The sequence below is a fragment of the Toxotes jaculatrix genome, chromosome 12 (assembly GCF_017976425.1).
Source record: "Toxotes jaculatrix isolate fToxJac2 chromosome 12, fToxJac2.pri, whole genome shotgun sequence".
NCBI lineage: Eukaryota > Metazoa > Chordata > Actinopteri > Toxotidae > Toxotes > Toxotes jaculatrix.
Window position 1 is genome coordinate 14621280 of NC_054405.1, and position 20147 is coordinate 14641426.

At 41.9% G+C, this 20147-nt stretch overlaps 3 protein-coding genes and 4 non-coding genes across 7 annotated transcripts; 5 read left to right on the top strand and 2 right to left on the bottom strand.

Moving 5' to 3' along the window:
* Nucleotides 1–203: 203 nt before the first annotated feature.
* Nucleotides 204–7022, bottom strand: ilk (integrin-linked kinase). Its single transcript, XM_041051475.1, has 13 exons — nt 6886–7022; nt 6300–6458; nt 4052–4217; nt 3835–3930; nt 3507–3603; nt 3320–3403; nt 3147–3232; nt 2942–3051; nt 1770–1897; nt 1454–1575; nt 1271–1370; nt 933–1063; nt 204–749 (listed from the first exon to the last, which is right to left on the bottom strand). Exons 2-13 carry the CDS (start codon nt 6386–6388, stop codon nt 600–602), a joined length of 1359 nt encoding a protein of 452 aa, XP_040907409.1. The 5' UTR covers nt 6389–6458; nt 6886–7022; the 3' UTR covers nt 204–599.
* A 2705-nt stretch (nt 7023–9727) lies between these two features.
* Nucleotides 9728–11987, bottom strand: timm10b (translocase of inner mitochondrial membrane 10 homolog B (yeast)). Its single transcript, XM_041051079.1, has 3 exons — nt 11718–11987; nt 11535–11630; nt 9728–11144 (listed from the first exon to the last, which is right to left on the bottom strand). Exons 1-3 carry the CDS (start codon nt 11742–11744, stop codon nt 10512–10514), a joined length of 756 nt encoding a protein of 251 aa, XP_040907013.1. The 5' UTR covers nt 11745–11987; the 3' UTR covers nt 9728–10511.
* A 963-nt stretch (nt 11988–12950) lies between these two features.
* On the top strand, nt 12951–17571 carry hepacamb (hepatic and glial cell adhesion molecule b). Its single transcript, XM_041051078.1, is given in 8 exon segments — nt 12951–12978; nt 12981–13076; nt 14234–14575; nt 15716–15997; nt 16270–16363; nt 16498–16571; nt 16725–16798; nt 17035–17571. Coding segments are annotated over 8 exon segments (1140 nt in total). The 3' UTR covers nt 17185–17571.
* A 480-nt stretch (nt 17572–18051) lies between these two features.
* trnay-gua lies at nt 18052–18140 on the top strand. Its single transcript is given in 2 exon segments — nt 18052–18088; nt 18105–18140. It is a non-coding gene; the product is annotated as a tRNA-Tyr (tRNA).
* Nucleotides 18141–18650: 510 nt separating this feature from the next.
* trnay-gua lies at nt 18651–18739 on the top strand. The gene is given in 2 exon segments: nt 18651–18687; nt 18704–18739. It is a non-coding gene; the product is annotated as a tRNA-Tyr (tRNA).
* A 560-nt stretch (nt 18740–19299) lies between these two features.
* Nucleotides 19300–19387, top strand: trnay-gua. The gene is given in 2 exon segments: nt 19300–19336; nt 19352–19387. It is a non-coding gene; the product is annotated as a tRNA-Tyr (tRNA).
* A 226-nt stretch (nt 19388–19613) lies between these two features.
* Nucleotides 19614–19702, top strand: trnay-gua. Its single transcript is given in 2 exon segments — nt 19614–19650; nt 19667–19702. It is a non-coding gene; the product is annotated as a tRNA-Tyr (tRNA).
* The last annotated feature ends 445 nt before the right edge of the window (nt 19703–20147 follow it).

Genomic DNA, 20147 nt, shown 5'->3' on the forward strand with positions numbered 1-20147 from the left:
ATCAGAAATTCCATTTGCTGTTATACATAGCTGATTCTTATCCTGCATCAAAAAGGTCAGGTTATCCGCAAACATAGCATGTGAGCTGAGCTTAAAGGTTGTGTTTGAAATTCTCATCACAGGGTCCACTTACTGGAACAAGCCAACCCTTTGCTAAGATTTTTTTCTTCATTTTTTCAAAGTAAAAGGACAAGGATTTGTCATAAATATAAAATATTTATTGCATTGGCATTTGTTAATGTGTATAAAAGACAGTGTTTCCATACACATTTCTTTGGATCAGTTTCTGAGCGATTGTGTCTGACACATCACTGAATATAATCCACACTGGACTAAAAAGTCTGCCAGTATTTCATTTTAAGCTATAATAAAAGAGCAACACAGATAAGCCAAAGAACATTTATACCTCGAATTTAAATTACACAAGAAAAGCAATATAATCCTTATTGTTTGAATTGTGTAGCTAAAGTGGTCTCTGACATTATTTACAGCAGCTTAGCAGATACATGATTGAAGTGAACATAAGTGGTTTGATGATAAAAAAAAAACAACAACCCAAAAACGTAATAACAGGAGAGAACAAGTTGCCGCAGATGCATTCACTTGTCTTGCATCTTCTCCAGAATGGGGACGATCATGTCAAACTTGGGTCTCTTGGCTGGGTCCTCATTCATGCAGAGCCTCATTAGCTTACAGATATGAGGTGAAATCCCCGGAGGAATAGTGGGCCGAAGACCCTCGAGAGCCACCTGAGAAATTGGTGGGAGGTGGTGAGATACAAAGCAGCTGTTAATATCCTAAAAAAAAAGTTCAAAATCTTTGGGGACATTTTGGAGGTGTGGTGTTTGACGCAACATTTCGAAGAAACACGCAGGCGTCAATGTGAATACGCAGAATAAGCCTGTGGGTAGATAAATGCTGCACCCACTTACCTTCATGCCTATCTCCATGTGTGAGAGGTCAGCAAAGGGGACCTCCCTGGTAACCAGCTCCCACAGTAACACAGAAAAGCTCCACATGTCAGCAGATCTCCTGTTGATGTCTTCAGGCCTCTTCTGCAGGGCTGACAACAAAGAAGAACAAGGAAAACCACAAACATATTGGGATGGCTCATGACATTTGTTTTTATTTTGTAACATGGGGAAGCACACCAGACAAACATGACTACCACTGAAGAAGTGGGACTAAATTATAGAGTGCAGTATATTTTTAACTGAATGACTCATCAAGTCTAGGGAAGACGAAGAAGAGGAAGAAAAGGAATAAATACCTTCAGGGGCCATCCATGCTGGAGAATACATACGACCAGGACACTGGAAGGAGAACTTTGCATCTGCCATGCTTATTCTGGCCGTCATGTCCTCATCAATCTGCCAATTCATCACATCAGTTTAGCATCAGTGTAGTGGAAGTAGTAGACTAAGATATTTTAGTAGCCAAAGACAGTACTTACCATGACATGCTTACTGTTGAGGTAAAGCCGTGAAACCATTGGTTCCAAGGTGTGGAGGAAAGCCATGCCACTAGCAATGTCCAGTGCAAACTTCACTGCTTGGTTTTGGTCGACCACCAGAGCTGAGGAAGAGGAAGACAAACGGGAGGACAAGGAGACAAGGAGACAAGGAGGCAAGGAGAGAAAAGTAAAAAAGTGTGGGGAGGTAAAGATGGCTGTACAGTAGCAATCCACAGTCACTGCGCTTAGGGGCTTGGATAAACTTTAATTCAAATTTTATCCCTTTCCATTTCATGCATGTGCTTGAATCACTTACTCGTGCCCTGGTGGAGTATGTTGTAGAGGGATCCGTATGGCATGTAGTGGGTAATGATGATGGGGTGAGGGGATGGAGGTGACTGACAGGCCCCGAGGACAGGCAGAATGTTTGGATGAGAAAAGATCCTATGGAGACACAGCAGACAGACAAAGTAAGTGTGTGTAATGTTTAAAAAAACAGAAATAGGAGGAAAAAGTAAGTATTTTCTCTCTCTTTGAGGATCCATATGATTGTACACCACATCTGTAATATCTTGTTGCTCTTAAAAGTTAACCTGAGCAGTAGCTTTCCATTATCTGAAGCTCCTGTATTTTTGCAGTCTATGTCAGATTTTATGCTGCCTCGGAATTTTTCAGTCCACTCATCCCAAGTGCTTTTATGTTGGCATCGGTTCTTAAAAGAAGGCAAGAACCGAAGCCAACATGTACTCACACTGCCAAGTTCTCCCTGATGTACACTCAGGCCTCCTGACGGGAGAGCATTCTTTGACTTGGCGTGCTCAGAGGTTCCTCTCATTCCTGCTCTATTAAGGTTTTGTTTGAGTTTTTCTATTCACTCATTGAGGGTCTGAGGTTCGTGGGACTGATTAAGGTTGGTCAGGTTAGGTAATATGCTAATATGCTTTCCTTTATGATGTGTTTTGCTTGTTTGATTTAAACTTTTTAGTAACATCACGCACAAACATGATGCAGGAACATCAACATGGCCCAATGCAATAATGACAAACAGGATTCAAAGGCTCCATTTTAACTATGATGGATTTAATTTAATGTCGTAACTTCATGTTTACCAACAGAAGGAGGTTTGTGGGACTAGCTGAACACATGACACAGTAAACGGGGCCAAGGAAAACTTCACCACAACAACAACCCAAACCCATTCCTCTAACCTCTAACAATAAAAACTCCTCTGCTCATTGCTCAAGATCCAAAGTTCTCTTTGACCACTGACCTCAGTCACCACCAATCAATCAAATCTAACCTCACATTAGCACTGTGTTTACCCGGACACGAAGAGAGGAGACTCAAAAAAAGAGCAGCAGAAGCAAATATATTAGCCTCAGTGGACACAAGCAAACAGACTCTCAGCACGTGACCCCATGATGAACATAAACGAACCCTGATATCTCTACTCTGTGTGCAGACACCACAAGAAATACTGTCAGAAACCTGAGTTTCGGATGCTCCTCGTTGAAGTCTCTGCTCTTCCTGGTGGTCCAGTCTCTCACCTGCAGCACCTTCACAACAATCTCATCCCCTTGCCACCGACCCTGCCATAACTGCAGACAGAGCACACAAGCTGGTAAACAACAGGGGGGGTGCTGAAAAAATGAAAAAGTCTGATACACAGAAGTAAACACAGAGTGTAACTGACCTCTCCAGACTGGTTTTCATTGATCTTTGCCAGGAGCGAGAGCTGCTTGTAATCAATACCAGCCTGCTTGTTGAGGGTGCCATTACCTGAAAGAGCAAAAACATGAAGAATCAAACAAATAACCCGATTTGATAAGTTGATTTACTCCTTTTTATGAAATGACAGTTACTCACGAGGTCGTGTTCGCATGGTGCCCTTCCAGAAAGTTTCCTTATAGGGGACTTTGGTCATACTCTGACCCATTTTCTCTGCCTTTTCTAAAAAACATACATAAAAGAAGCAATAAAAAAGTGAAACTTTTATTTCTTTTCATAGGAATAACTTATTAAAATATTAAAATGCCCATAAATGACCTCTGACCTTGAAGCAGTTGTCTTAGGTGAGGCTTGGCCTTATCCAGAGGTGTCTGTCCATACCTGTTACACATACACACCTGGGCACCACTGGCCACCAAGTCCTAAAAATGAGAAGTTAAACTATGTTAAGTACAGATTAGTTTACAAGCATAGGTTTTGGATTAAAACAAATACACCAGGAGCAATAGGAGCTTCATTGCTTAACAAAAAAACACTGTAGTGACCAATTCTCCCCACAAGAGGGCGTTTCTTAGCCAACAGATTGTGCCAAAAGAAGTGGAGGGTCTGTGTATGTGTGTGTGTGTGTGTGTGTGTATTGTATTGCACCGTACCTCTGCCACTTCATCTTGACCCCAGAAGCAGGCGTAGTGGAGTGGTGTGTTTCCATGCTCGTTGACTGTATTGGGGTCTGCTTTGCATTGAATCAGCTGGCATTCAAAGATCATAAAAGTTAGAACACTGAACAAAAAGAAATCATCCACTCAGACAGCATGTAAACAAACACATGAACACTCCACTTATAATCAGGCCACATCTGACTGTGCGTACCTTCGCTACGATGTCTCTGTGTCCATGACTGGAAGCGAGATGTAATGGGGTGTCGTCTCCACGGTTCATTACGTTGATGCGAGCGCCTCTCATGATGAGCATGTCAACAACACCGCTCCTCCCTTCCCTGCATGCCCAGTGGAGGGGGCTGAAGCCATGGTCATCGCTAAAATACAACAGGCAAAGAGAGATTGAAGAGCGAGAGGAGGACAAATCCTAAAATAATTAGCCAATCAGTCTTTAAGCTGTGATGGACCTGCTTTATAACACTTTAAAGTCTAATTAGCATGGATTTCTTTCGGGGATGGGGGCTCTCTTAACAACTCTAAGCATATATCAGCTGACAAAAGTGTGGTTATCTCTTTGACAGCAACACAGATTTTCACACCCACTACCTACCAATCTTTATTTAGACTTAAGCACATGCTTCCTTGCTCTGCCTGCAGCCTATACCCATCTGACGTCTGGTGATAAATATGTCTGTGCAAGCTGGGAATGCCTGCTAACATATGCAAAGACGCAAACACACGGACAGCATACACAGCACTGCAGCAGTCTACGAGGAGCCAAACTATCACCTACGTGTGACTGGCCCCCTTCGCCCACCTGAGTCCTTTACATTAGCTGACCCCGAGGCAGCTGCTGGGGCTTCTCACGACTCCCTGCAAAGCCACAAACTCTACACTATATTTAACAATAAAACTCAAGAGGGCTTGTATAGTCTGTAGGAAATAGCAGCAGTACTAGCTCACACTAAACTGAAACAGAAGTTAGTCACATTCTCTTTCAATTCCGATCCAGCACGGACAGTTCATAGTCTGTACAACCCTTTGTGCTATAAAAAGTAACAGGGGAAAAAAAAAACTCAGGAATGACAGAGCAGAAAATACACAGTGGAATCCTCAGCTACACATTCCCTCTTTTTCTTCTCATGGGTCTTCCTGTGTCGCTTGCTCCCGGGGGAGATCTGAAATTTTAGTTCCTACGAAGCAACATACTTTCCAATCTATAACACTTAGTACAAATTACTGTTTACTCAGAAGGGGGGGGGGCAGTTCACACAGTTGAGTCTCCTCAGAGTAACAGCCAAAGCAAGCCTCCAGCATAATGACTGGTCTCTCAGATGTTTATGTGGAACTGCGTCTAGCTGCCTGAGCAGCTCTGTCAGCGAGGGCCTGGCCCTGTATGGAGTTGAAGAGAGGAAATGGCCTTGGCTGTTGCGTGGTTGGCTAGCAGCTCTGCAGCCCTCAAAGTCAACGTCAACAAACTGCACATATATGGCCTGGCCCAAGAATGAGATAACCAGGGTCTTTAGCAGTGAGGTCTTCTGGCTACTTTCTAGCAAGGAAATAGGCAGAAGTGCTCTGTCTGTCATAAATAATTCAAAAAATCTAATAGTACTGCAACTCATGACTATTATAAATTCATAGGTTGCTTATATTTTAGATTAATTCTTTGTTTAAGGTATAAAATGTCACAAATTCTGAAAAAAAAGCCCATCACCTATTCCCAGAAAACAGGGTGCCCTTTTCTAAGTGGTTCTTTTCTCTGATTAACAGTACTTAAAAAACAGCTAATCAATTTAAAACAGTTATCTGATTATCAGATGTGTTATTGATTAATTTTCTGTCAGTCGACTAAATCGTTTCCACACTATAATCTAAAGTCTGTCTGTGCTTTTCATGTCTGGCGCAGAATGAGTTTTAGGTTTTATTCTGTTGTCTGAGTCATTTGTGTCACCGCACAACCTCCCCACAGTCACCCGCTGGTTTTATATACACACACACACAGTTTTTGGGGATGACATCATGACGGGCGAAATCCAAGAAGAAGAGAGGAAAAAAGCACAAACTGGACTGGAATTACCAAAGCTGGGTGATGTTCAGCAGTATGTGGAGTTGCAGGGAGAGCACAATATGGAAACTATTTGGCCCACCTCTAATGCGCCAAGGATCACTTTGTATGCACACACACACACACACACACACACACACACACACACACACAGAGACATACACACAGAGACATACACCAGGACAGAATCTCTCACCTACCATACCAAATGTGGTACGTTTGCTATAGTCTGCTCCATCATCATGAGACTGTACTCCATGTGTTATTGCGCACACATTATCCACTACAGCCACACTCTTAACATCCATGAGAAGATGAAGGTGGTCAGTCCCACCGCAGTCATCTTCAAAGCTTTGTATATTCCAATGTAGTGTGTGCCGTTGTATCCGCTTACCCTAAGTTGAGGTCATTCTCTGTGTTGTCCAACCACAGACGGACAGCCACAGAGTTTCCTTCCCGACACTGTGTGAAGATGTCATCCATGGTTGTACTGGAGCTTCCCTCTCTTGACCCTTTGCTCTTTCAGCCTCCTTTGAGATCAGGAGCACGTAGCCTGCAAAAGGTGTGAAAAGAAAGGGTTGTACACATTCCTTTGCACTGTGCATCTTCCAGGAGGCTGGTATAAGCAGGTAAACAGACATTGCTCTGTCTTTTTTTAGCCCAGGTTGACTTGTATGATATGAAAAAAGAATGTATTTCTGTCTTTAATGGTACATTCCTAAACATTCATTTTAATCTATAAGTTTTGTAGGCCACTGATTGTTAGTTAGCGAAATGAAACTATGAAGTTCAGCACATAAATTGCTGTACATTCCCACATTTCCCCTTGGCTCCGTGGGCTCGGATGGGCTGGCCTGCTGGATCACTTTTCAATCTATTGTTAAAAAGTCAAAGTGAAGTTGGACATGCACAACAAAACCTCCCAACCACAAAGGAAAGAAAACTATTAAACGAACAAAAAACGACCCCAAAAGTCTTACCAGCTTCCAAACGATCGATTTCTCCCGAGTTTCCTTTTCTTTTTTTTTTTTTCCTCTCCCCTCCCCGAAAGTCGCCCGTCTCCTCAAATTTAAGAGCAGAGAATGGTCGGTCTAAGTCCACGCCCCGCTCCTCCGAGTTGATGCAGGCTACTGGGGAGAAGTTAGAGGAGCTCTGCTACTGGCTCTGCCCTGTCCCGGGACACGCACGCAACTACAGCGCCCCCTGCTGGACGCTATGCAGTGATGGTGGGACAACTTGAAGGGCGGGGGCAAAGACACTGAGGTCAGGTGAGCAGCTGAGGAGAGCATTGTTTTAATTCGTTCATTAACTGGTCGTGGTTGAGAGTGTATAGTATAAATGTAACCATAATTTTGAGATTATGATGCTTCAAAGGGCAAATTTTCCTCATTATATCATATCTTTGCCAAATGCACAGACATGAAAAAAAGAAATTCATAAGTATTCATTTTCATCAGTTTTGTATTTGTATCGAGGGGGAGTTGTACGTTTCAGCAGTGAGGATCACTTCCGCGTTCAAAAAGCTGCAGTTCCTCGGCTGCCGCTGGGGGCTGGCTCAGGAAGTGAGCAATTCTCCTTTGACCCCCCATGTTAAAATAGCCAACGTAGCAGACTTAAAAAACATATTTACAGCCTGGTACATTTTTTTGTTTTTGGTCTCTATTGATAGTTTGCAACTCCGTGAACACTGTGGAGTAAATTAGGGCGCGGTTACATTGAGTGACAGCCCCATAGACAGGCACTGGCAGTTAGCTCTTGCTAAAGCATCGGCTGGGCTAGGCGGCTACATTCAGAGGCCTCCGGCTACCTTCAACGGTTGACAGGAGCTGCAGTGTCCGTGTTTGTTTGCCAGTGTTCGGATAGGTTTTTGTGACAATATGGCTTGTTGTAGTGTGGACTGCACTAACCGACCGTCGAAGGAGTCTGTGTTGCAGTTTTTTCGGTAAGTAAATTTCTCACTATTTTATCTGGATGTTTGCGCTAATTAGCATGTATTAGCATATTTAGCCGCTGGCTTATGACTTAATTGCCGATTTATGGTCGCTGCTGATACAGATAGAGGACCGGAGCAGCTAATGTTAGGAACGCTGTTGCGGTGTGTTCCGTGCTCTCAGAGTCCGTTTATTGCGGGGATACTGGGCTAAAATTTTATTTCGTCTCATTTTTCTGTTTAAAAAGTCCGACATTACATGGAAAGAGCAGCTCCGTCAGTAAGCGGCTGCTCTTTTTTGTGTGCTGCTTGTTGTAACTGTAACCGTACCGCCTAGCTTGTTAGCCTAGCTCGGTTACTCCGAGCTAAGTGGCCGGGTTCTCGGCCGGCTGACCCGTAGAGTAACCACCTCTTCGCCAAATATGGAAAGTATGCTCCCACTAAAATCCAAGATGGCGCAGCTCAAATGCCCATGGTTTGGTCACAAAACCGACTCCCCGAAACCAATGGGTTATGTCACGGGTGCTACGTCCATGTTTTATACAGTCTATGATTTGTATGCCTGGAATATATATAATTGTCTGTAATAAATTCATTGTCTATGCTGGAGCCTGATTAGTGTTGATGATGTATTTTCTCACATCTTTTTCTCTTTACTTTTTGCATTAACATGTTACATAAGCACTTTTAATGACCCATAAAGTTGGTTTAGGCTAATAAACGATTCTGGCCAAGACAGGCCCTTTTTCACAGCAGACATTTTAAACTTTTCATAGGAGGAAAAACACAGGTGTTACTAACGATGGCTCTGTTCAGGTGTTTTGGTGTTTTGTCTTAATTAATTTAATTATCTGCACCTGTGCATTTCCTGCTGTGACGTGCCTAAATGTCTTCAGTGAAATAGGCCTGTGTGTGGCTGATTTATTGGTCAGTATTGAATGCTGAGCACACAGTATCCACTGAATGTTCTGTAATTTGAATGCTGGATTGTCCCCCATATGTGCCAGGTTCTGCTCAAGGTTTCTTCCTGTCACTTTAAGTGCTTGCTCTGGGATCAGGCTCTGGGCCTCTGTAAAGCGCTTTGAGACAATTTTGATTCTGGAAGGCGCTATATAAATAAAATTGAATTGAATTGAATTAAAATATGGCAGACTTTTTGCACAGAAAACACAGTAAATAATAATAATAATTTCAAATAAATTCCATTCATCTTTGCTTCAGTTTCAGGGTCCTGGTTTTGTGATTGCTTCTGGGACACTTGAACAGACTGGCCCATAGTTAATGACATTAGTAACACTTGTATTTTTCATGCTGTTAAAAGTCAAATTATCTACTGTGAAAAACATTTCTTCATGCTGTGGTCTGACCAATACATACCTTGGAGCACATTAATAGTTTTTTCAGTAAAGTGATCATGACTGATCATCAGTGAGCCCAAAAGAGATACTTGAAATATTTAAAAATGGAGAATAATGACACTTATTCCATGTGGCACTGAGAAATTAACAAATCTGTTTTCTTCTCGACAGGGACTGTAAATCTCATTAGCTCTGACTCTGCAGCAATAAGGCGGCTAAACATGCCTGAGTATTGCAAGACCATATTATCCAAACAATGGTTTGAACTAATCATGTTCATATTTAGTCTTAGTGTTTTCTACAATCCTTAACTGTCACAGCTATTGTTTGAGAGAACATCAGAACGCTTGTGGTCGAGGAATAAAGCCACTGGGAATGCTGTTATAAGATCGCTTATCATGGCTTTGCTGCTGGATTAGAGAGTATGTGGAGTTAACAGTGAAAAAGACAGGAAATGGGAGGAGAGAGAGAGAGAGGTGATGATATGTGACAAAGATTGTGAACTGGATTCACACCCACAACACTGAAAGCATGTGGCATACGCCCCAACCCTCTGCTGAGTTGGGACATCCGGCAGCAGGATGGCTTTTAATGTTTGCAAACAACAAATACAACATGTTGTCAATGGAGAATTTAAAATGACGAAAATATGACAAAAGTAATAAATACTCTTCTTTTTATTACTGATAATTATCATTGTTGCTGTGTCATCTTTCAAAACAATTATTAGGACTTATTGGGAAATCGTCAGACTGGAGTGCCCAGGCTTTTCAAAGTCCACACTAAAGTCCAGATGTGACCAGGCCCTGCGCAATCCAGGACTGCAGACTGGAGATGCATCACTGTGGAGCTCTGGCTGGTAATATCACCACCACTGCACAGACACACCAATACAACTATTCTTTCTTGCTTCTGCGTCTCATCACAAAACAACATTGGGTTAAACACCTGGAATTTGCAAATTAACAGAGTCTAAAGTGAGGTCTTCAGATTGCTAACTTTATAAAACAAATAGTGAAAACATCAAAGACTTTAAATTACAATATGTAAACCGAGAAAAGCAGAAACTGCTCACCTTGGAAAGAGAGAAGCCATAAAAGGTTATATTATATGATGATATCATAATTGAAAAGTTATGTTCCTATACTATAATTTATGTCAATCTATTAATCACCTATTCTTTTCAGCGATACAGGGAACATCACATTTGGGACAGCCAGTGATGAGTTACTCATCAGATTTGGGCTGTCTGTGGCGGAAGCCTGGAGCATATCACTAACAGTTTGACCATGTGAGAACAGACCTAGACTACGTATCATTACTGGCCTGACGGAGGGGGGACCTCTGGAGCTCTCTCTCGGCCTGGCAGGCTCTCTGTGGATTTTGACACTGTAGGTGCAGCGACTGTTGACACAGGCACATCTTCCAATAAGGAGGTTGGTTTGGATGGAATAAGCACAGGCACTGAGCCCCCAGGTTCAGTTTGGACCCCAGCTATGGGAGGCTGTGAAAAGCCTGCTGTAGAGAATGGTCCATTGCCAGCTTTACTAAGTACTGAAGGACTTACTGCTTCAGTTGCAGGTGTGAGTGGTGTGGCAGCTGATAATTTTTCTGTGGCTGTTGTGAATTTGGACGCAGAAACATCAAACTCAACTGGCATTTCTAATCCTGCTGGCTTTAAGACTGAGCCATGGGCCTCTGGTCCAGCATCAGTCCCTAAAGAGGGTAACAGTGCAGGTGTTTGTGGGGGTGGTGGGGATGACGCATCTGTTGCAGGAGACTCCTTAGATGCAGAGGCAGCGGCCTCTGCTGCCTTGGCATTCTCCGCAGCCTTGCTCTCCATCTCCTCCATCCGGCGCTGCACCATCCGAGGCATCAGATGCACATAGGTGCCCATCAGGCGGTGGTTAGAGCGAATCAGCTTCCCTGCACAGCTGTCCACACAGCGCTCCTGGATAGACAACAGAAATCACTGGTGATGAGTCAATAACTACAGTACATGTTTATTATTCCCTGTGTGGCCAAAAGTATGTAGACTCTCTGCTCACTTATGGTTTGAAGTTATTTCCATAGTTTGTGCCCCCTTGTTTGCAATCAATGGAAATCTTCACCCCATACACAAAGCTACAGCACTAGTCTCTCAGAGCCCTGACCTCAACCACATCCTGCACCTTTGTCAGACGTAACCACCAAACAAACGTGCCTGACCTAACTAGAGCTTTTACGGCTTAATGGGAACAACCCTCTTTGGCTAGGTGAATAAAAATCACAATCAGAGCTGCAGCTGTATGCACGTGTAATGAGCCCACTCATATGACAAGTTTATACTGATTTCTCGTACCTCGTCCATGGTAAGGTTTCTGTAGTTGAAGTTGCTGGTGCATCGTTGGAAGCAGATTTCAGTCATGCGGTTGTAAACCAGAAGGAAATCCCGCAGCTACAAGAGACATAGTCATTCAACTTACCATTAAATCTTTGCAAAAAATGCTCAATATATCTGCCAGTAAATGAGAACGTGACTTACATTTCTCAGTTGTTGGTCAGCATCCATCGCGATTCAGTGGTCGACTGGTTAGCTAAAATGCTAACATGAGAGCCGGTCAGCTAATGAATCAGCTAAATTAGGGTCTTCTCGTCTCTTTGCTGTCTGTGGTGAACGAAGGCACAGTCCCGCAAGATGTAATTTACATGTCACTTTTTACGTATCAGCAATCGCACACAGACATGAACTCATTCAGGTAGTGTATTAACCGATGGCATGACATTCACATGCGCGCTGCCATGTTTGTCACAAAGATCGTCTCGCTCGTGAAGAGGCTTCACTCTTAAAAAAAAAAAAAAAAAAAAAAAAAAAAAATCCGGTTCCCTTTCCGGTTTGCAAAACTAGACGTTTAGCTCGCTGTTGTAGTATTAATTCCGTTTTTCCTGAATTTTACATATACATTATATTTTATATGAAGCTTAGGAACACGTTTGACAACTAAAAAAAGTCACAGTATTTCATATGCTGCACACTAACAAAGATAGAAGCAGTCCAGTTTATTATTCTCATTTTTAATTATATTGGCATTCATTATCTGTTTATATAGCTATCTAAGCTTACGGATGCCCACAGGAGGAGTTATAGTTTTTAACAAATACATTTAAAAATAACATTTATGTCTGCTTACATTTACATTATAGTCTGCCATAAACTTTTAATTACATGTTTATTTACTGGTTATAAAAAGCTATCACAGGGATTGGCATGAAAGTTTGTACAGGCATTCATAGTCCCCAGATGATGAAGCATACTCATCATGTTTCCTCTATTGCCACCAGCAGATTTATATTTTTGGCATACACATGCACTTGCTCTCTCCAAACAACAAAGAAAATGCATCAAAGTAAAGTTTTAATTAACTGTATGGGGCCCTGACCGTAGGGCCAAAATATCAGCTTGTACATGAGAAATGCCAAAGTCTAACAGCTTGATTACTATGAGAGTTACTGAGTACACTCCTGCTTCCCAGAGGATACAGTGACACAACAGTGATACGCTCATATTGTTCTGTAATGAACACTGAAGAAGCTCATGACTGTGCTTTCAAAGCTAACTCATAAAGCTAACCAAACATACAAAACAGAAATCCATACACATAAACTTTTGTCCTGTTCCTGCAGCGGCTTTTGGGAACAGCGTGTGCTCAGTCCCTACAGAGCCTGAATGACTGACTGTGTCTTCTGTCCTCCCCAGAGTCACATTACGCTGGTCATTATGCTGGTCGTCTGGGAGGAAAACAAGGCTTGGGACCCAAGATGAAGGCAGAGAAGGAGGCCCCTTCAAAAGCTAAAATAATTTCCCAGATTTTACTATTCATGTCTCTTGGTTTCCTAAAGTCAGGTATGTTGCATTTTCTTCTTTCGAATTTGCTGTAAAAATGCTCTACAATTTGCTGATGTTCTGCCCCATTTGGCTGACATTATTCTAAGTGGATCTCATAGTTTTGTGAGACAAAACAATGATGTTTCACTTGCATGTTTACAAAATGTCTCTGAAAGACGGTGTAAAGAGTCAGATCACATATAGTTTACAATGCAGCAAATATGTACTGACTGATTAATGAAGTCTGATTACTGTTTAAATTTTGTTTTATGTTTGTTTTAATATGAAGCAATCAAAAATACAGTTTGCAGATATTTTGGAATTAACCCTTTGCTTCTTACTAATGCTGTGTTGTATTGCAACTGCAAAACTGCAAATCCTGGCATAGCTTGTCCTCTGAAAATAATAGCTGGGAGTTGGAAGAAAATGCTAACAACATGCTTAAACGACTTAAAACATACAATACAAACAGAGCATTTACAGGGTTTGGTACAATATCATATGCTCAGAACTTTATGATAACTTAAATTTACAATGCTCTGAGAGCTGAGCATTACAGTCATCACAAAGGTGGTATTTGTTGTTGGGGTATTTGATTGCATCAGACTATGTGGGTGCTTGTACAGTCTTGTGCCCACCCTTTGTAAGTAGCACAAATACTGTGCCTACATGCTGTGCGACAACCAGCGTTTTCAGATGTTTAGTTATTTTCAGCTGTGGATGTGTCTCGTCCCTGTCCTGCTATTGTTGTGGCTAGCACCAGAGTCACTGAGCTGCTCTGTTTCTGCAAAGCAAGTATGGCATCTGGATTGCTCCCAGTGCTCTTTTCATGAACTGCCAAGAAGGAAATTTGAACAAACAATCCTCACTTTTGTTGGCCCTTCCCAAGGACTGACAGCTGTTACCATGGTAATGTGGATCTGCCATGCAAACTGGTTCCAGTATATGGCAGTGATGGGGCGTGATGCCCACACTAGCCTGTGGTTAACTACTGTATCATTCACTGTAGACGATTTACATCTCGCCTGCGTGTGAGAACTGTAGCCGTACAGGGCTTTTGAACTGTATTACAGTATACTGTCAGGTGTTTCTATAATTTTGTCCACCCCATTTATGTCAATGAGAGTTGGCAAAACAGAACACCTCTGTGACTTTTCTTCTGTGTTTCTCTCCAGGTGAGGTGCTGGCAGTGAACATTACTATCCCCAACACTCTCATCAGAGGTATAGTAGGAGGGGAGGCCCTTCTGTCTGTCCGTTACAGTAGTTTCAGCTTCGACCAGCCGGTCATCAAGTGGGAGCTCAAGAGGGAAAAGTCAGTCAATCTTGTCCAGTCGATTGGAACTGAGATCATTGGGACCTTGAGGCCCGAGTATCGTGACCGTATCCTGGTATTCGAAAATGGGACACTGCTTCTCCACAACCTCAGACTCTCTGATGACGGAATTTATGATGTGGAGATCTCCATCACAGACGATACCTTCACAGGAGAGGGCAGCATCACACTCACTGTGGATGGTAGGAGGACAAGTTCTACTGTATGATTTTGTCTGGGCAATTTTAGGGTACAATCACATTTTTTTTAGTCTACACCTGTTTTTTAGGGAACATACATCTGTCTAACTTAAGACTCAAGTCCAGCTTAAGTCCCAAGTTTGATGAGTGTTGGTTTGACACCAGATTTGAAACACTTACTCTTAACTAATGGACTGATAGGTTGTAGCTGATAGGACAGGGAAACCCTGTGAAGCAGAGTGGAGGCAGCTCGTGAAGAAACAGAAATGGCAACCAAACAAAAACTGCTTTTAAAATGTAATAGTGAAAGAATGGCATCAGCTCTGCCCACACAGAAGCTTGAGTGAAGGTCACCTGTATCCTGAAGAAGAGTAGGAGGGAGAGACTGGCTCCTTGACTCCGAGCCAGTCTGAGTCAAGGAGTCCTTTTCTTCCTACCCTGCTACAAAAAATGCAATCTTCTGCCAACTGATGCCATAAAATCTTTAAAACGGCTCTTAAGAGCCACCTACATTAATATGCAATGTTTCCATGAGCCAGATGTCATGAATTTTCCAAATATCATTACTTCAATGTAATTATTCATAACATAATTTTCCTCAATTTCCACAACATTGTACTACAATTTTTTTGTTGTACTTTCACACTTGGGACTTGAGCATGATTTATGTTTGACCTGCAAAACAACACCTTGGTTCTTCCATTGCACTCCAGTCTAAGGCCAAACCAATAAAATAGCAAGGTCGATATTAACAGCTGTTATTAGCTTATCACAGGTGAGTTGGTATTAGCATGTACAGACCAGTGACAAAGTGACAAATCTATGGGGAACGCATCAGTATGTAGGGTTGTAAGTTGTGGTCAACAGTGCACATTTAATGACTGTGATGCTCAGGCATTAGTGCGATAACTGGAAAAACATAAGGCCAATTCTTCCTCACGTGTCTGAGAATGTCAATGCAGGACGTGATCAGATGTGAGCAAGAACAGTCTATCGACAGTTACATAGAGAGGGATATTATAGTATGCATGCAGTGCACAAACCCATTACAAAGATGAATGCACATTTGAGAGCTCATGTTTACTATTCCTTCTTGTCAGTTTACATGTTAAAACTATTGTATCTACTCTCGCCTATAACTAGAACCCATATCCAGGCCCTATATCGACATGGAGTCCTCATCAGTACTGGAGCTCAGTGAAAACATCATCCTCAACTGCTCCCATGACAATGGAACCAGGACTACATATAGGTGGTTCAAAGGTGGAAAGCCACAGACCAATGAGACAAGATTTGTGCTGTCACCTGACCAGAAGCTCTTGACCATCACACGGGTATTGATGGCAGATGATGACATCTACAGTTGCACAGTGGAGAATCCTGTGGGCAATATGACAAGCCTACCTATCAGACTGACTGTCTACAGTATGTAATACTGTCTTAGTCATGTGTTACTGTGCCAGCAAGAGTTAAACTCATGTAGAGTTGTTGAGATATTTCAGTCTGGACTAAAGTGAACTGACCAACTGACCAACACTGCCAGTGTTAATTTGTTAGCATGGCTAAACCCAGCTTTACTGCCAGATTTTGCAAATATACTTCAATAATCATATAATGTAAAATCCTTTCTTGCATGTTCCAGTTTTGTTCTGCTCACTGTTAATATTCATTAGCTGCCATCTTGAATATCCTACCAGGAAGAAGTTCCCTATATATCATTCTTTCAACTGGAGGCATCTTCCTCCTCATCACCTTGGTAACAGTATGTGCCTGCTGGACACCTTCCAAAAAGTAAGAACTGCAATTAGGCTTTCAAGTCAAGCCTAAAGAGTGTAAGACTGATTTTAGAAACACAGGTCTGGAGTGCAATTAAACAAAAATTATAACATGACATTAATGCACTGATAACATTTTGTCTTTTTTAGGTCAAGACAGCCACCTAGAAAACCTCTGTCCAGATTTTATGATCACTCTCATCGCTCACCAATCCCTAACAGAGGTATGGTATTATATGTTATATTTAATTTATATTCCACTGTGATAACAAAACATGCAAACAGCAACTTGATGATGAGGCTTGAATAATCCCTTATCGAGAAATTAGGAAATGTGTATGAATGACCAATGTGAAATGTTTTGTGCTTTGCCACAGATGATGTGCTTCCAAAAATGACAGAGCACAACGGAATAAACACAGTAACTTCACTTTACATCCTGCAGCAAAAGGTATCTCTCGCATCACCACTTTGATTTTATTCTGTGACTCACAAAAGAAAGGAAGGCTACAAGTCTGCAGCAACTATAGCATTACCAGGATGGGGTGCCACATTTGCCAGGGATGAGGTCAACATATCACCACACACAACCATATCACCACCTTTCCCACAAAATAAATACTGTTATACCAAATTAACTTTGTTTAGGAGAGGATCTATTTTGGATGATGATGTCTTGTCTTGCAGGATCCTTCCATCGATGATTCGTCCAGCAACAGTATTGGATCTCCCTCTGAACTTGACAGCCCACCATGCTACACCAGTTACCCCAAGCACACCAATTCTCCTACCCAGTCCCCTAGGTCCCCTGCCCGTTCACCCCGTAGGTACACCTGAAAGCCCATGAGTTTAAATTCTCCATGTCGCAGCAACTGGGAGGTCAGACCGTCCCACTGAATACTTCTCCTGATGGCAACTTCCTGCAAACACGCTGAGAGTTTGGGGTTTTCCAATGTCACTGTTGATATTATTAAAGTAAACCGTAACTTAAATAGCAGTTGCTTATAAGGTTAGAAGCACAGCCTGTAGGGAAATGTGAAGGCAGCATTATATCACCACTGTCGTGGTGATATAAAAAAAGAAAGAAAAAAGAAAAATAAACTATTATCCTTAGAAGTTCTTCTCCATCACAGGATTATGTGATATTTTCTCTAGTGTGCAATGAAATCCAAGCAGTTATTTTGTAATATTTTGTGATCACTATTTTAGTTCTACTAGATGATTTAATAGCATTTTCAATTATATTTAAATTTTATATAAACTTTAATAAAATGTGAAATTCTCAAAAGAGTGAGAAGAATGTTTCTCAAGGTTTTTGTACTATTCCTACTGCACTCCTCCATTCTTTACATCTTTCAAGCTGTGCCTCACAAGCTTAGAATCGAAGTGAAAACTCCTCCTTCTTAGCATCCACTCACTAGCCAAAACATTTTCCTTAATAAACCAAAAACTTGCACATGCTTTTCGACTTGATTGACAGGTGGCCAACCTCAACACTGGTGCATAAACAAAGTTACACACCAATGTCAAACGAAGATGTTGAGCAAGGCATGTGGCCCCTTGTTATGATCAAGTCCTTGTAGTGTAGAGTCTATGAAAAGCAAACTTTGGTTAATGGATTTAATGTTTGGTCTTGGCATAACAAACTTACCTTAAGAGTCAGTTTCTATGTCCATGCATGTCAATTTTTTAGATTTCAGCCTTCCTTCGATAGCTCAGCTGGTAGAGCGGAGGACTGTAGGTTTGTGACAGCAGTTATCCTTAGGTCGCTGGTTCAATTCCGGCTCGAAGGATGTGTTTTTCTTTGATATACGTGCCTGTTCACTTTATATGAATGTAAAGACAGCCATTTTAAGAAGGGTTTCCAGTTTTTGATTTGTTCAGACGACAGAAAGTGTCTCCGTGCTTCCTTCGATAGCTCAGTTGGTACAGAGGAGGACAATGGGTTTGTGATTGTAGTTATCCTTAGGTCGTTGGTTCATCTGGCTTGAAGGATGTCCTTTTCCTTTCTTTGCTGCAACTTAAATAGCTGAACTAAACCTTGGTATGCGTACTACATAGTCAAGGGGATGTATAGCAAAACAAACAAGGCCCCTTGTCGTGGGGCCTTGTCAAGTGCTTATTCTGTTAAGTCTTTTAAAAGCAAGCTTGTATTCAACATAGTCAAGTGAAGTTGTCTTAAGAGTTAGTTTCTATCACTGTAGGTTTTTAATGGCAGTTATTCTTAGGTCACTGGTTCAAGGCTATCTTGAGCGTGACCTTCTATCTCCATGCAAAAACTGAAAGGACATTATGGCATCCTTCCTTCGATAGCTCAGTTGGTAGAGAGGAGGACTGTAGGTTCAAAAGGGCAGTTATCCTTAGGTCGCTGGTTCAACTCCGGCTCGGAGGATGTGCTTTTTGTCAGATAACAGTGTCAAAGGGGAGGTTGTGGTCATCATGTTGAAATGGTAAAGAAAGATGTAATCTGAAAAGCAAACTCTGATTAATGGATGTAATGTTCAGTCTTTGCATAGTGAAATGAGTTGCGTCCTATCTCCATGCAAAAGGCGAGCAATTAACAGTTGCACGTTTCCTTCAATAGGTCAGCTGGTACAACAGAGGACTGTAGATTCATGACAGCAGTTACCCATAGGTAGATGGATGTGCTTTTTGTTGGTAAAGACAGTTGTTTTCAGAGACAAAGGCTTCACTGTTTGATTTGACTTTACCAAAAAAAAAAAAAGGTTCTCCACTTTGCTGCATGATCAAGAAGCTGACCTAAACCCTGGCATGAATACAATATAGTGGAGGGAGGTCGTAGTCATCATGTGTAACTGTTAAACAAAGATGTAGTATAATGTAGTGTGGCCCTTCGTCATGATCAACTCCCTGTACAGTCTTTGAAAAGCTTAGGTTGGTTAAGCATCTGTATTTCTGTACAAAACTTGAGCAATTACACACCTTGCTGTTCCTTCGATAGCTCAGTTGGTAGAGCGGAGGACTGTAGGTTCAGGTGTCAGTTATCCTTAGGTCGCTGGTTCAACTCCGGCTCGAAGGATGTGCTGTTTTGTGACTTTAGTCCTACACTAAACAACTGAACAATGGCATGTATATACGATACGGTCAATGGGAGGTTGTGGTCATGTGTAAATGTAGAACGAATACAAGACATATGGCCCTTACTCATCATCAGCTCCCTGTAATGTTGACTCTTTGAAAACCTTTTAGTTAGGTGTCTGTTTGTAGCTCCATGCAGAAGCTGAACACACAAACAGTGCATGGTTCCTTCGATAGCTCAGTTGGTAGAGCGGAGGACTGTAGGTTCAAAAGGGCAGTTATCCTTAGGTCGCTGGTTCAAGTCCGGCTCGAAGGATGTGCATTTTCTGTTTGTCATTTTTAACAGGGAGGGGATGCACCCATGTGAGTGAGAAATGAGAAGACATTAGCTTTGAAACCATGTCAGTGTGGAAATTATTATGGAGGATTTTTAGTTACAGTAGGCAACGTCAGCATGTACGATAGGCTGAGGTGAGTTTGGAAAAGATTTAAATGACAAAATGATGGTTAAACTAAAATTAGAGCTGCGTCAGCAATCCTAGTTGCTGACATGGGACAATGGTGGTAAATACTTCTGAACACACAATGATGCATTGTGAGTTTGACAATTTATTGACATAAGATGTGGTACTGTGACAATAACAAATCATTTACAACGGGGATACAGCAATGACGCTAGAAATATTCCATTTCATAAGATGCTATGATAGCTCTCTCCATACATTCTGTATTGCTGGCAACAGTTTTGGCTATACTACTAT

What these genes read in the sequence shown, in the direction of transcription:
- ilk (XM_041051475.1), bottom strand. Translation starts at nt 6,388, where the DNA reads ATGGATGACATCTTCACACAGTGTCGGGAAGGAAACTCTGTGGCTGTC. An exon ending in ACAGAGACATCGTAGCGAAG is followed by an intron (nt 3,931 to 4,051) that starts GTACGCACAGTC and finishes TTTGAATGCCAG; the next exon opens with CTGATTCAATGCAAAGCAGA. An exon ending in TCAACAGTAAGCATGTCATG is followed by an intron (nt 1,371 to 1,453) that starts GTAAGTACTGTC and finishes ATGAATTGGCAG; the next exon opens with ATTGATGAGGACATGACGGC.
- timm10b (XM_041051079.1), bottom strand. Translation starts at nt 11,744, where the DNA reads ATGGATGCTGACCAACAACTGAGAAAT. An exon ending in CTGACCAACAACTGAGAAAT is followed by an intron (nt 11,631 to 11,717) that starts GTAAGTCACGTT and finishes TGTCTCTTGTAG; the next exon opens with CTGCGGGATTTCCTTCTGGT. An exon ending in GAAACCTTACCATGGACGAG is followed by an intron (nt 11,145 to 11,534) that starts GTACGAGAAATC and finishes TTGTCTATCCAG; the next exon opens with GAGCGCTGTGTGGACAGCTG.